This window comes from Pseudonaja textilis, chromosome 1 (assembly GCF_049901715.1).
Source record: "Pseudonaja textilis isolate UNSWEBS1 chromosome 1, rPseTex1.2, whole genome shotgun sequence".
NCBI lineage: Eukaryota > Metazoa > Chordata > Lepidosauria > Squamata > Elapidae > Pseudonaja > Pseudonaja textilis.
The window spans coordinates 205,875,405-205,889,084 of NC_141990.1; the positions used below are offsets into that span (position 1 = coordinate 205,875,405).

The 13,680-nt window shown below is 43.3% G+C and overlaps 2 protein-coding genes across 2 annotated transcripts in view; both read right to left on the minus strand.

Moving 5' to 3' along the window:
* HNMT (histamine N-methyltransferase) overlaps positions 1-13,680 on the minus strand; it is a 186,377-nt gene that overhangs the window by 113,370 nt on the left and 59,327 nt on the right. The gene's annotated exons all lie outside the window — the stretch shown is intronic.
* The window catches only part of THSD7B (thrombospondin type 1 domain containing 7B), a 528,825-nt gene continuing 523,720 nt past the window's right edge, over positions 8,576-13,680 (minus strand). The window contains exons 26-28 of the mRNA XM_087920301.1: positions 13,455-13,647; positions 12,633-12,720; positions 8,576-9,737 (exon numbers count right to left, since the gene is read on the minus strand). Of these exons, the coding sequence (XP_087776427.1) occupies positions 9,656-9,737; positions 12,633-12,720; positions 13,455-13,647 (363 nt within the window). The 3' untranslated portion in view covers positions 8,576-9,655. The remainder of the gene's footprint in view (positions 9,738-12,632; positions 12,721-13,454; positions 13,648-13,680) is intronic.

Consider the following 13,680-nt stretch of genomic DNA (forward strand, 5'->3'; position numbering starts at 1 on the left):
ATGTAGGTTCCTGCTATTAGCATGCTAACTGCCAATGTGCGTGAGCCAGATGTATGCAGTTTATGTTGGCCTGAACTTTGTGGAACTTCCGCAACAGAAAATACTGTGAGGTTCTTCACTGAGGGGGTGAAAAATGGATTCCAATGGGAAATGCTTTCCTGTGATTTGAGTCCTGCATACAGGATTGATTGTATAACCTTCCTAAGCCAGGTGGATAAAATGCAAATATTCAAGCAGCATTTTTTAGATACATAAAAAAAAAGTTTTTTTTTATTTTTAAAAAGTCTAAAATTTATGGTTGCTGGATGATTTAATGCAGAAACAGGAATTGAATTCAGACAATTTGCCAGATTTGCCATCCTATATATGATATGACAGCGTTTGCCAACCTTGGCAACTTTTAGAAAGGTGGACGTCAATTCCTAGAATTTGCTAAAGTAGGAAAAAACACTGTGAAAAGATAATCTTAGGTTCCCACTCTCTTGTTGCATATTCTGTCACTTCTGAGAATTGTTCATGCTGGCTAGGAGTGATGGGAGTTTGCTTGCAACATTTGGAGAGCCATATTTTTTAATGTGGTTTACAGGAAGATTTTTAAAATTGTAGGGGAGCATTTAAGTGGTAACACAGCTCTATAATACAAAGTTGTGTCCTCCATTTTACTATCTTACATTGAAGAAAACAATTGCATATAAGGGTAATTGTTATGTCTTGGGGACTGGTTGGGGTTTCCAACCAGGTCCGTTCTTTAAGCGGGAGCACGAGCAGCTCCCATTGACTGGCTCCGTTTGACAGTCGGCTATAAAAGCCGGCTGTCAGGCTGAGCCAGTTGTCGTTCGCTAGCCAGGTCTGCCAGTTAGTAGCAGACGCGACGACCCTTTATTCCTTGAATAAAGCTTGTTCCACTTATGCTCTGGTCTAAGCCTCTCATTACTCGATCCACAACACTGGCGACGAAGGTGGGATTGGAAGGCTAGCCAGAAGCACTCAAAGAGAGCTGAAGTCACGGAATAACAAGCGCTGAATCACAGCCGTATCGCTCACAAGGAGCTCAGGCTCAGATCGCTGCCGCCCCAGAGAGAAAGTCACGAGCGTTGTAGGCGCTCGAATTAGAACGCTACATCAAGTGAAAGTCGGGCGCTGAAGCCGCAGCCGCCCGCGCTCGCAAAGGAGCGCCAATTAAGTCATGAGCATTGTAGCCGCTCAAGTTAAAACGCTACAGCTAGTGAAAGTCGGGCGCTGAAGCTACAGCCGCCCGCGCTCGCAAAGGAGCGCCAAATTCAAACCGCTGTCATTTGAATTCAGCCACTCAAGCGAAGTTTGGCACTGTAGCCCACAGTCGCCAACGCTCTCTAGGGAGCGCGAAATTTGAACTACTGTCAGTTACGGCGCTGTAGCCACAGCCGCCAAACGCTCGCAGAGAGCGCAAAAATATGAACTGCCTCCTCGAGGCTGGAGTCACTGAGCAAGTTAAGGGCGCTGCAGCCACAGCCGCCAACGCTCCCGGTTAGAAATAAGACAGGGCCATGCACACCCAGTGAGACAACCAGTCTGCCAAGAGACTGAGTGATCCATAATGAATGTCAATTCGGCATTCCCACCGTTCAAACCTGATGAAGAAAAATGGGATTCGTACAGGAATCGCTTCAACCACTTTATCGATGCCATCGGATTGGCTGATGCTACAGAGCAGAGGAAGAAATCCTACTTCCTCAGCTACTGCGGGGCTGCAGTCTACGATACCGCCGCAGCACTATTGGCACCTAGAGAGATCAAGAACGTTCCATGGTCTGAGCTGTTGGAAACACTTTCCAACCACTATTCACCGAAACCATCCCAGATCGCTAGACGTTTTGCATTCAGAATGAGGAAGCAAGCCGAGGGGGAAACCTTCAACCAATACATGGCCACCCTGAGGACAGCAGCTCTTCACTGTGAGTTTAAGAACTATCTGGACGACATGCTGCTCGATCAACTCGTCTGTGGGGTAAGAGATCTTAGGCTCCAAAGACGGCTGTTGGCCAGGAAAGATTTGAACCTGCCCCAGGCCGTTGAGGAAGCTTTAGCTGCTGAACTCTCAGCCCAGTCCGCAGCTGAGATCCAGGGCACCGCACCCAAGCCCAGCACTTCCTCCATACACTCTGAAGAAGTGGTGAGCGAAGATGACCCTACTGAATACTCTGACGTCCATCGCCTCAAGCCGGTGAGACAGTCACAGGTAGGAACCAGGCAGAGAAACAACAGCGGCCCGAAACAGACTCTTCTGTGCCTGACCTGTGGAGGTTCCCATGCCCGGGCATCTTGCAGGTTCAAAAATGCCACCTGCCACAACTGTCACAAGAAAGGCCACCTCGCAAGAGTCTGCCAAGCAGCGCGCGTTTTTCCACAAAAATCTCCTTCTCCTGGTTCCCAAAGGCAAGTAGAGAGCTGCTATACTTGCTACCACGCTAATCACATGTTTCATACCCCCAATAAAATAACACTTTCTGTCTCCTTAGAAGGTAAATCCTGCCGCATGGAGGTGGACACGGGGTCAGCGCTCTCAATCATCTCCTGGGACACGCTTAAGAAGATCCAGCCCAGGCTGGCTAGGAAGCAACTACAAAGGTGCAGCCTCACCCTGAGAGACTACCAAGGAAAGAACATCCCTGTCCTCGGGAAAGGCAAGTTCCTAGTCCAGTTCAAAACCTTTAAAGGCCATCTGCCTTTGGTGGTTGTTAACGGTGCCCTCCCTAGTCTTTTGGGGTTGGATTGGTTCCCCTCTCTTGGCCTTAGTGTAACGGGGGTCCATGCTGTCTCAACTTCCGATACTGACTCCTTATTCTCAGACTACGCTGACGTTTTTAGTAGCGAGTTAGGCTGTTATAATGGTACACCCATTTCCTTCGCAGTAGACCCCCAGGCAACTCCCATCCGCCTAAAACCACGTAGGGTACCATTCGCCATCCGCCCAAAATTGGACGCGGAACTAGACAAACTCCTCGAACAGGGAGTGATTGAACCCACTGATTTCGCCAAATGGGAGACCCCCATAGTCACCCCACTTAAAAAAGACGGTAATTTGAGAATTTGTGCTGATTACAAGACATCAATCAACCGTTATTTACAGGTTAGCGCATATCCTGTCCCAGTTATTCAGCACCTATTGCACACATTCGAACCCGGCAACATTTTCGCCAAACTGGACATGTCACAAGCGTACCAACAGTTTCCTGTTGACAATCAAACAGCTGACCTGCAGACAATAGTAACACACAGAGGAGCATTCAGGTGTAAACGTCTCCAGTTTGGCGTAAGTGTAGCCCCAGGTATTTTTCAATCGCTGATGGAGCGTATACTCCAAGGCCTCCCTGGTGTAGTGCCATACTTCGATGACATTTTGGTCTCAGCCAGAGACAGACCCCAGCTCATCCAGAGGGTCAGAGCAGTGTTAGAGAAGTTCAGGCAGCATGGCCTCAAACTAAAACGGGAGAAGTGTGCCATCGCCACTAGACAGGTGGACTTTCTAGGATACAGGTTAGATGCCTCAGGCATCCACCCGGTGGAATCTAAAGTCAAAGCAATCCATGAGGCACCCACGCCCACCAACAAAGCCGAGTTGCAAGCCTTCCTGGGTTTATTGAACTTCTATGCTTCGTTCCTCCCACACAAAGCCTCAGTCGCGGAACCACTGCACAGGCTTTTAGATAAAAACTCACCATGGCATTGGGGACATAAGGAAAACCATGCATTCGAAGCAGTAAAGTCCCTACTCACCTCTGAGGCTGTCTTAATTCAATTTGACCAGCGCCTCCCTCTCGTACTTGCTGCAGACACATCCCCTTTTGGGATAGGAGCTGTCTTAAGCCACAGACTTCCCAATGGCTCCAAAGCTCCAATTGCCTTCTTTTCACGAACCCTCTCAGCGACTGAGCGTAATTACGGCCAAATTGATAAGGAGGCCCTGGCTGCAGTAGCAGCAGTCAAAAAATTCCACGAATTTCTGTTCGGACACCATTTCGAACTAGTAACAGACCACAAGCCTCTTCTGGGCCTGTTATCCGGGACAAGCAAACCCCCAGGTGTTGTCCCCAGGATGACCAGATGGACCTTGTTCCTGGCGGCTTACTCGTACAAACTGGTCTATCGTCCTGGGAAAAATCTGAGCCATGCAGATGCCCTCAGCCGCTGCCCCTTGCCAGCACCAGTCGAGGACCCAGCTCCCGTACATGCTATTTTCGAGATCAACGAGCTCAAACTGCCAGTGACTGCCGATGACATCGCTGCCCATTCAAAAGCGGACAAAACAATCGCCCAGGTTCTGGACTGGGTGGGGAGGGGGTGGCCGGAAACTAACTATTCAGTTGACTTCACCCCATTTAAAACTCGCCAGCAGGAGCTATCCAAGCTGCAGGGATGCCTGTTGTGGGGTACCAGAGTCGTCATCCCAACCACCCTTCGCACTTCCATCCTGAAGGTGCTGCACGAGGGCCACCCAGGCATCGTGCGGATGAAGGCGTTGGCTCGCAGTTACGTCTGGTGGCCAGGCATGGACGACCAGATCGCCAAGTGGGTAAGCTCGTGTCGTCCCTGTCAGGAATCCAGGGCAGCCCCGCCAGCCGCCACTCCCACCAGGTGGGAAAGTGCCAATGCCCCATGGTCAAGGCTTCACATCGACCTAGCCGGGCCAATGCAAGGCAAGACCTTCTTAGTGGTCGTGCTCGTACTCTAAGTGGATCGATGTAGCATTACTTCCGACGACCACCACTCAAGCAGTTGCCAAAGCACTGACTCGTTTTTTCGTGACTCATGGACTTCCTGACACACTGGTCTCCGACAACGGCCCCCAGTTCACTTCAAGTGAATTTAGCAGGTATGTCACCAATCTAGGCATCAGACACGTCCTCACGGCCCCCTTTCACCCTTCTAGTAACGGGCTGGCGGAGAGGGCAGTCAGATCAGCTAAGGAGGCTCTGGCCCGGTTCGGCCAAGAGGACTGGCACTCTAAATTGTCTCGTTTCCTCCTGAGCCAGCATACCACACCGTGCACGGTTACGAACAAATCCCCGGCCGAACTGCTAATGGGGAGACGCCTGAGGACCACTTTAGACAGGCTACACCCCCACTACTGCCCGGGCACCCCTTTGGGGTCTGATAGTCTGGCCAGGGATTTCGCATTACAGGACCTGGTGTTTGCCAGGAACTACGCGGGGGACCCACTGTGGGTGCCGGGGAAGGTCGTAGCTGTCACAGGTCCGAGATCTTATCGGGTCCAGCTAGAAGACGGTCGTGTATGGCGGAGGCACCTGGACCAGCTGCGGAGACGACGAAGCAGCCTGACCACTCCAGATCCGTCTCCACCGGAAAGCCCTCAGGTTCAGCACCCAGGTCCAGCCGAGAACTCCCAGGGAGACCAGCCACCTCCAACGGAGCAGAGGGAGCAGGCAGTAGACCGGGACTGCCAGCCGGAGACGCCACCGTTTCCCCCCAGCGATGGCATCTGCCATTCGGGCAAAGACTATTCTCCAACCCAGCCCGAAGACAGAGACTTTTCCCGGGGTCCAGATCCTGCACCGAGCCAAGCTCGCCACCCTATGTACTCTGACCAGGACTCCATGAACTTGTCATCACCCAATGACTCTCCCGAGTTACGTCGCTCTGGTCACCAACACAGACCACCGGCGTATCTCAAAGACTATACGTGTTCCCATCTAGGGGGAAGGGGTGTTATGTCTTGGGGACCGGTTGGGGTTTCCAACCAGGTCCGTTCTTTAAGCGGGAGCACGAGCAGCTCCCATTGGCTGGCTCCGTTTGACAGTCGGCTATAAAAGCCGGCTGTCGGGCTGAGCCAGTTGTCGTTCGCTAGCCAGGTCTGCCAGTTAGTAGCAGATGCGACGACCCTTTATTCCTTGAATAAAGCTTGTTCCACTTATGCTCTGGTCTAAGCCTCTCATTACTCGATCCACAACAGTAATGCTATGTGACTGTAGGTTTAGGAATAATTAGTTTAAAGTGTATGTATTTGCACGCATACCTGGGTGTTTGATTTGTATCCCACCTTTCAAGAGGTGTGTTTGCACTAATTTTTGAAACATAGAAATCTAAACACTGAATAGCTTGGGAATCATACAAGAGAAAACTCAAATAGGTTAATAATAGTAAAGCTAGCTCCTAAAATATTTGGACACTAAGCTCTTTAGGGCTTCAAAAATTAACAGAAACACCTTATTTTTTGACTAGAAAAATGGTTGGTAACTGATACTTTCAACACATGCATCAGATGCTCTTAGCAGTTTATCAATTAGGGCTCTGTGAAGTTGAATCCTGGACATTTGTTTGAAGGAACCCTACTTGGACACATTAATCTTCAAGGTCATGTTGAAGTAAAGCAAGACATGGAAACATGCTCCCATGACTAGTACAGGAATAGATCCACTAAATGCTACTGTGTAGATGTTCTTCTTGTCAGAGCCACAACATGGGATTCCTATGTTCCTCAAGAAACAGGAAATGTACTCAGACCGAAGAGCTGATCTTTGGGGTAATCTTGCAACTCCATCCAAGACAGGGTGAATCCCAGTTTTTGAGTCCAATTTTTGGGTAGCACCTCAGTGTTGTATAGATTTAATTTCAGTTCGTTCTCAATCATTCAGCTCATAATTTTGTTCAGACAATATTGAAAAGTACTATCAGTTACCTTGGAGTTGGATAATAAGGCCACATTTTGAAAAACAAAATATGATCTCTTCCGTGTGAACATAATAGTGGCAGAGAAATATCATTCTTCATTGCCCTGGAGTGGGGATCCTAATGAGTCAGTCTGATTTATCTAGAGATTGCCTCCACTGAACTTAAGCTGTTGTCCCAGATGCTACATTGCTCCCTGCTCTTTAATAAATCCAAGGGGCTGATTTGGCTTTGCAAAAGGAAGAGGATACTTAGGAATTACAGCATCATTGCCCAGACTGGCTGAATTCCAGAATTCATCCTAGGTTTTGACAGGCCACAATAGCATTCCTCAAACCATATGGTAAATTGATTCTACACAGAGTGGCCTAAATAAATGGAATCTATTCTTCACTTTTCCTAAACATCTCTACATATACACAAAGGCACGCGCAAAAAGACTGCATCATTATAATTCCACTAAAGTTCCCAAGGAAACTGAGTCAGTAAATTATTTCTGATTAGCTGGTTATAACTGAGGAGATCCAGAGAACTGCTTGATTGAAAAGAAAAAATAGTTTGCCTTTCTCCATATGCTATGAAGCAGAGGATAATGTTCAAAAAGTAAGGAGGGCCTGCTTGATAACATACATACAGGAGGCTCAGATAATTTCTCTCCAACCATCCTTTACGCAATGAACCCTGACGATGTACTAAAAGCCAAATAAAATCTTGTTCAACCAGGATTATTAATTTCACTTGGCATTTGTGAATGTGACGTTGTCTTACGCTTCCTCTTTCTGCATACAATTCTTTTTATAGTCTGGAGTTTCTCTTTAAAAAAAAATTCATATACAAATTTGATTGGTTGCACAACTACCTGCTATGTTTTAGGAATGACACCAAAAAAAAATCACATTCTGTATTTTTAGGCTTTAGGCAGGAAGTTGTGTTTTTGTAAGAATGGCACCTCCTCTCCTCTCCTCACATAATGTTCTTCAAGTACTTTTCAGTTTCTACACAGCAAAAACTCAAATTCCAGCTCTTCAACAATACTTTTTCAGTAGCTGCATCTTACCTGTATAGTTCAGACAATGGCAGCCAGAAGAAAATTGACTAAATATTTGCCATTGTCTGCAGAATGTGCAGCCAAATGCCAACCTTAGTTAGAAGGATTTTTTTTAAAGAAATGTAACCAATTGATGGTATGACAGGTAAGGGAGCGGGAAAAAGGACTCTATGGAATAAATAGACTATTATGCATGGCAACTGGGGAAGACTTTTTATATGTTTGATGACATTGGGGAGGGCCAAAATTTCAGCTGAAGAAACTATGACTTTGTTATGCATTCTCCCCATCAAAATATTACTGCAATATCTGATTTAAACTTGAAAATGTGGAAGGAAGGATGAGTTTTAATTACTATTATATTCTTCCAGGGTACAGGTTGCTAATAGCCTTAACACCCCTTTCCATTGTGAACAGCCCCATAGAAGGCAACCCCTTCCATCCCCATAGTGATAACTCTTCCCTTTTGAAAAATAATGCTTTTATACAGTTATTTGCATCTTTCATTTTCTTCTTTTTCCAACTTCAGACTTTTCTCCTGAGGCTGAAATCATTTGGAAAATTGACAGAAATATTTTTAGCTGATTTTAAAATGGGCATTCCATAATTTGGCCTTAGTTGCTTCTATACAGTATTCGGTTACTTTAACTGCTGATATGTCCAATGATGGACTGCTTGGGGAGCTCTGATATAGTTTTATTCAGAAACAACGTGTGCCTAATGAACAATAATTTCAGCTGGAAACATGTTGGGATTTCCTTAATGAATTTATAATGTGTAATTACTTCAGGAATCCATTCTGAGTCTCCCTGTCTCAGAGTTTGCTCATAATTATAGTTTGATTAGACTTTGCTCTCAAAGGACGAAAATGCAAAATCTTTTTTAATAACAGACATTGCAGTGTATTTGCATCAACATTCGCACACCCTTTAGTTTTTTTATTTATGTATAAATACATGTCAATACCACAAGATGGCACTTTCGTACTTGCAACATTTACTACTACATATACATATCTTCTTCAAGATGTTCCAAATGTAGACTTGTAAACTTTTTTAAAAAGCAAGATCTTGTACAAACAGCTTGTTTGTGTGTTTCTGTGTGTGTAATAAATAAAGTCAGAGAACTTTTTTTAAAAAAAAGAATCATAAATAATTGCAGGTAATAAAATTTAAATTACAAAATCAGAATGTATTTGACTGACTGAATTAAAGTTTTCAATATTTAAAATACACCTAAATGGCTTAATGCCAATTAGTCATTAATACATTTGTCCAACAAGGAAGAAAGAAAAACCTTCTCATGAATAAAAAAAATGGCCTGGATTATATGCTGCAAAATTTCTGGTTCATTGTTATCTCCTTTGGCAGAAGGAAAATCAGATTATTTTGTGATCTAAGAAACTGAGTCAGTCTGGAAATCAAAGAACTCTGGATCTTTCAATAGTTTCAAATGTAACTCAAATATAAACTCTAGAAAACCCATGGCTGAAAGTGGTGAAGAAGAAAGAAACTGCACTAATATAGTGCATAATGACATAGCGTCCAGTTTGTCCTTTACAGTAAATGTAATTTTATCTCCCCCCGCACAGGATTGTCATGCTTTCAAAAATAAAAGATTAAAAAAAAAAAATAAGTAGAAGACTGTAGAACTTCTCATTTGTCCTTATTCCTATGGTTAAAAAGGAAGAGATGTAATTCTTGAGGTCCCCTCTGGGGAAGAGTCATAAAGATATACCATGTTTCAGATATGCTAAAAGGTAAAACTGGTCAAGTTTGGAAGTTATATTCTGCCCAATTATATCGGATGCCAGATTCTCTCAAAGATCAAAAATAAAACCCAAACTCATCAGCTGGAATCTTGTATCAAAAGAGGCGGGGGTGGGGGGTGGGGACAGCGGTTAAGGCAGTCAATGTCTACATTTGGGTGGTGGTTTCCATCTTACATATCAACATCTCCATCGTAGGCTAAAGTCAGACACTTCTGCGGCGGAGGAGTATGTTGTGGCTGTTTTGGGTTTTTGCTGAAAAGGAAGAAAAACATTCATTTGTTTAAGGAAACCAAACAGGTGAACTGAATCCTTCATCTGGGGCACAATCAAGGGAAAGTTAAACCCCATCTTAAATCCAGGCAAAGTTAAACCCCAAAGTTGAAGGGTTTCCCTTTTCAAAACTGGGAGGCTAAACTGAAGTTATTTTAACTTCCGTCTCCACACACATGGGCCATAGGTAGAAAAAGCAGAAACCATAGAATTGTGGGCTATTTGAGAAATGCATACAGGTAGTCCTTGACTTATAACCATTCAGTCACAGTCTGAAGTTATAATGCTAGTGGAAAAAAAATACTTAGGACTGTTTTTCACACTTATGACTGTTGCAGACATGAAACAAACAAAATGTTAAAAAGTTACGACATTTATGTAAGCTACTTACCAAGCACATTAAATTATATTAAAGCAATCTAAATATCTTTACAATCTCCAAAGCGTGTCACAACTTTTGAGCACCCCTGAGGTTTGGAAATTGAAAGATGAAAAAAAAAAAAATCTGACATTGGTCATGTGATCAAAATTCAGGTGCTTGGCAACTGAACTCATATTGATGATGGTTGCAGTCAGTGGTGGGATTCAATTTTTTTTTTTACTACCGGTTCTGTGGCGTGGCTTGGTGAGGATGGAAGGGGAAGGATATTGTAAAATCCCCATTCCCTCTCCACCCCACTAACCTGCTTTCCAGCTCTGTTCTCCTGTGCAGGGCAACAAAAGAAGACCCAGCCGATCAGCTGAGACTCGGGAGGCAGAGAATAGATGCGGGAGAGGCCAGTCAGAGGTGTTATTTGCCGGTTCTCCAAACTACTAAAAGTTGCTGTTACTGGTTCTCCAGAACCGGTCAGAACCTGCTGAATTGGTTGCAGTGTTCTAGGATCTTCTGATCACCTTTTGAGAACTTCTGTCAACCCAAGTCAATGGGGGAATCCAGATTCACTTAACAATCATCTTACTAACTTAACAACTGAGGCAAGAACGGTAGCAAAGTAGGACAAAACTGTCTTGCTTAGCAACAGGAGTTTGGGGGTCAATTGTGGTCGAGGCCTACAGGCCTACTTCCTTTCTTTTTGCAGCCCTTGACTGTACTTGTGTATATTCAGTGACAAATCCCTAAAAATGACATGCTTTCCCACCGTTTTTTGGTGACGTAGAACAGCAATAAAACGTCATTAGCCTTTGAATAGTCTAAAAACCCCTAAAACAGCATCTCTTCCTGAACCACCATTTAAAAAAAGTACCCTCAGAAAAATTAACCCTATCCACTAAAGTAAAATCAGAAAACAGGTGGAGGAAAATGTGTTGGAAATCTTCGCCGCCTTGAGTTATTTATAAAAACAATAAAGATGGGAAATAAATAAATAAACTGCTGAAGGATGAATTCAGTAATGTGGTTGCAATCTTAAAAAAAAAAAAAAGATCTGTATGTGTGTTTAAGAATATTTTTAAAATTAAATCAAGTTTTAAAATATAAATTAAAATAAGCAAAGTTTTAACTATGCAATAGTGAAAATAACTAATAATAATATTTTATTAATATTTGTCCAGAGTCACTTAGACATTGAGATGGGTGGTGCATAAATTTGATAAATAAATAAACGTTGCTCCACATTATGTTGGTATTTGTTATAGTAAAATACAAAATATCCAATTCTCTGGTCTTCCACAAGCCCATTAGCCCAGAGCCATTTCATAATAGTTCCTACAAAAGAAGACTGCCAAAATTAAAAACTTTTTATCAGTTAAGAACTAATATGCTGATATCATTGAATAAAACTCTATCTGCGCACCTTATCCTCTCTTGGGCATGAATGAATATGAATATATCTATCTGTATGTATATACTGCCATGGTGGCATAGAGGTGAAGACGCTTGCCTCCCACTTGGAAGGTTGAGAGTTCAATCCTAGGGAGTAGATGTTTCTCTAACAGGGCGCAAAAAGAAAATATCTGCTGCAAATTCCACATAGGCATCAAGAAGGGGATCTGAACAGAAAATACTCAGTTCCATTCAGTCACCCTGGCTCCACCCCAAATAAAGGGTTGTAAAAAGAATATACGCATACATGCATACATATCAACTTAAATAAAATGTCTATGGAGCTTCTCAGGTCATCCAGGTCATAGTTGTCCCAAAGGTGCTTTTTCAGGAGGCAACTGGACTTTCTTGTTTTTCTCTGAAGTTGTGTCACTTCTCATCTAAGAAGCTTCTTCAGCTCTGACTGGATGGTGGGGAATGAAAGGATTTATACTCCTTGCAGATAGCTGGACATTTGCATTCTTTTAGAGAGGAACAGCCCTCTCTCAACAGAGGGAGAGGGATACGGCATTATCTATCTCCAGTCTACAACACAGTCCTTTCAGCAGTTCCAAGAAGGCTCCACATCCATTTGCATAACTCAGGTGATCCTGATTGCACCAATGAACCACCAGGTGGCCTAAACAACTGGCTAAAAAATTACAAATGCCCAGCTGTCTGCAAGGAGTATAAATCCTTCCATTCCCCATCATCCAGTCAGAGCTGAAGAAGCTTCTGGGATGAGAAGTGAAATGTCTTCAAAACAAGAAAGTCCAGTTGCCTCTTGAAAAAGTACCCTTGGGACAACCTACTGTAAATAAAAGGATTGGAGCATCCTTTATAGACTAAACTAAACCTGTAAATAATGTGAACATCTGAAAAAGCTTTCAAGTGATACTTAGCTTTCTAATTACATAGAATATAAAGTAACCCCTGAATTTTAATCTCTGAAAGCTATTTGCAACTTTGAGTACCAATGAATTTCAGCCCTTCTAATTTATTTCCAAATGACTAAATCTAAATCCAACATCTAGAAACAGAATTAACAGGGTTAGAAGCAAGCACAGAATACATACCAAAGAAGATAGGAGGTGAAGATTAGGAAAACTATAATGAGAAACCCGCCAGCTGATACTCCATATACCCAGATTTTAAGTTTTCCATCTGAGAAAGGGGAACAAAATAATACATTTGATGCACAGTGTACATTTTGCTTATTTTCTGTCAGTTAAAAATAGGAACCCTTATAACCATTACTTCCTGAATTTGCTGGCAAAATCTCTCCAAACCTGAAGGGCTGGCTAACCTCATCTACAAACCATACCAATCTTTACAGAAATAACTGAAGAATCATGCTAAATTACAGGGCTAACAGGGAAGTGGCATCTTATGAGAAAAAGAGTAAGGAGGCCAAATAATGGAATAATGGAAAATATACCGAACAGCAGGTATCCTGCAACTGTAGGATTCCAACTTGTGATTGGATTATATACTGCGCTGTAACATTGCAGTGTTTGGCGGCTATGTTTGAACACAGATCACAGGTATGGAGAAAGTCTCGTGCTTTACATTAACCTTTATGTTTTTCTCTCTCCTCCTTGTAGGAGAAGCTCTCCTATTTATATTTCTGATTAATCAGTGAAGGGAATGTCATTAGCTTCAGCATTGTAAACTGAAATCCCAGGTCATTCTACAGAATAATGCTCTTGCACAATTTTATGCTAATGATATTCATATGATTATATTACAAATGAGAGTTTGTATATTCTCTAGTGTAGTTCTGGTTATGTGATTCACTGAGCATGAAGCTTACTTTTCAAATTAAGAGAGGGAGAGGAAAAAAAAGAGAGAGAGAGAGAGAGAGATAGAACATCATGCCAACAACTTGTTATTTTTACCTGGGTTAAAAGGCTGAATTGACCATCCTTTGAAAATGTCATGCATTTTGGAATTGATAGGTTTATGCTTGGCAGCATTTGTTTTAACATCGGCTTTCTTATCTGCTAAACCAGGTATCTTCATGCAGTAATCCAGGAAACCATTTGATCTCATGATTTCAGTGTAGCCTCTCTCACAGCCACAGATGGCACCCTAGGTAACAAGGAGAAAAGTAGTTCAGAAAGT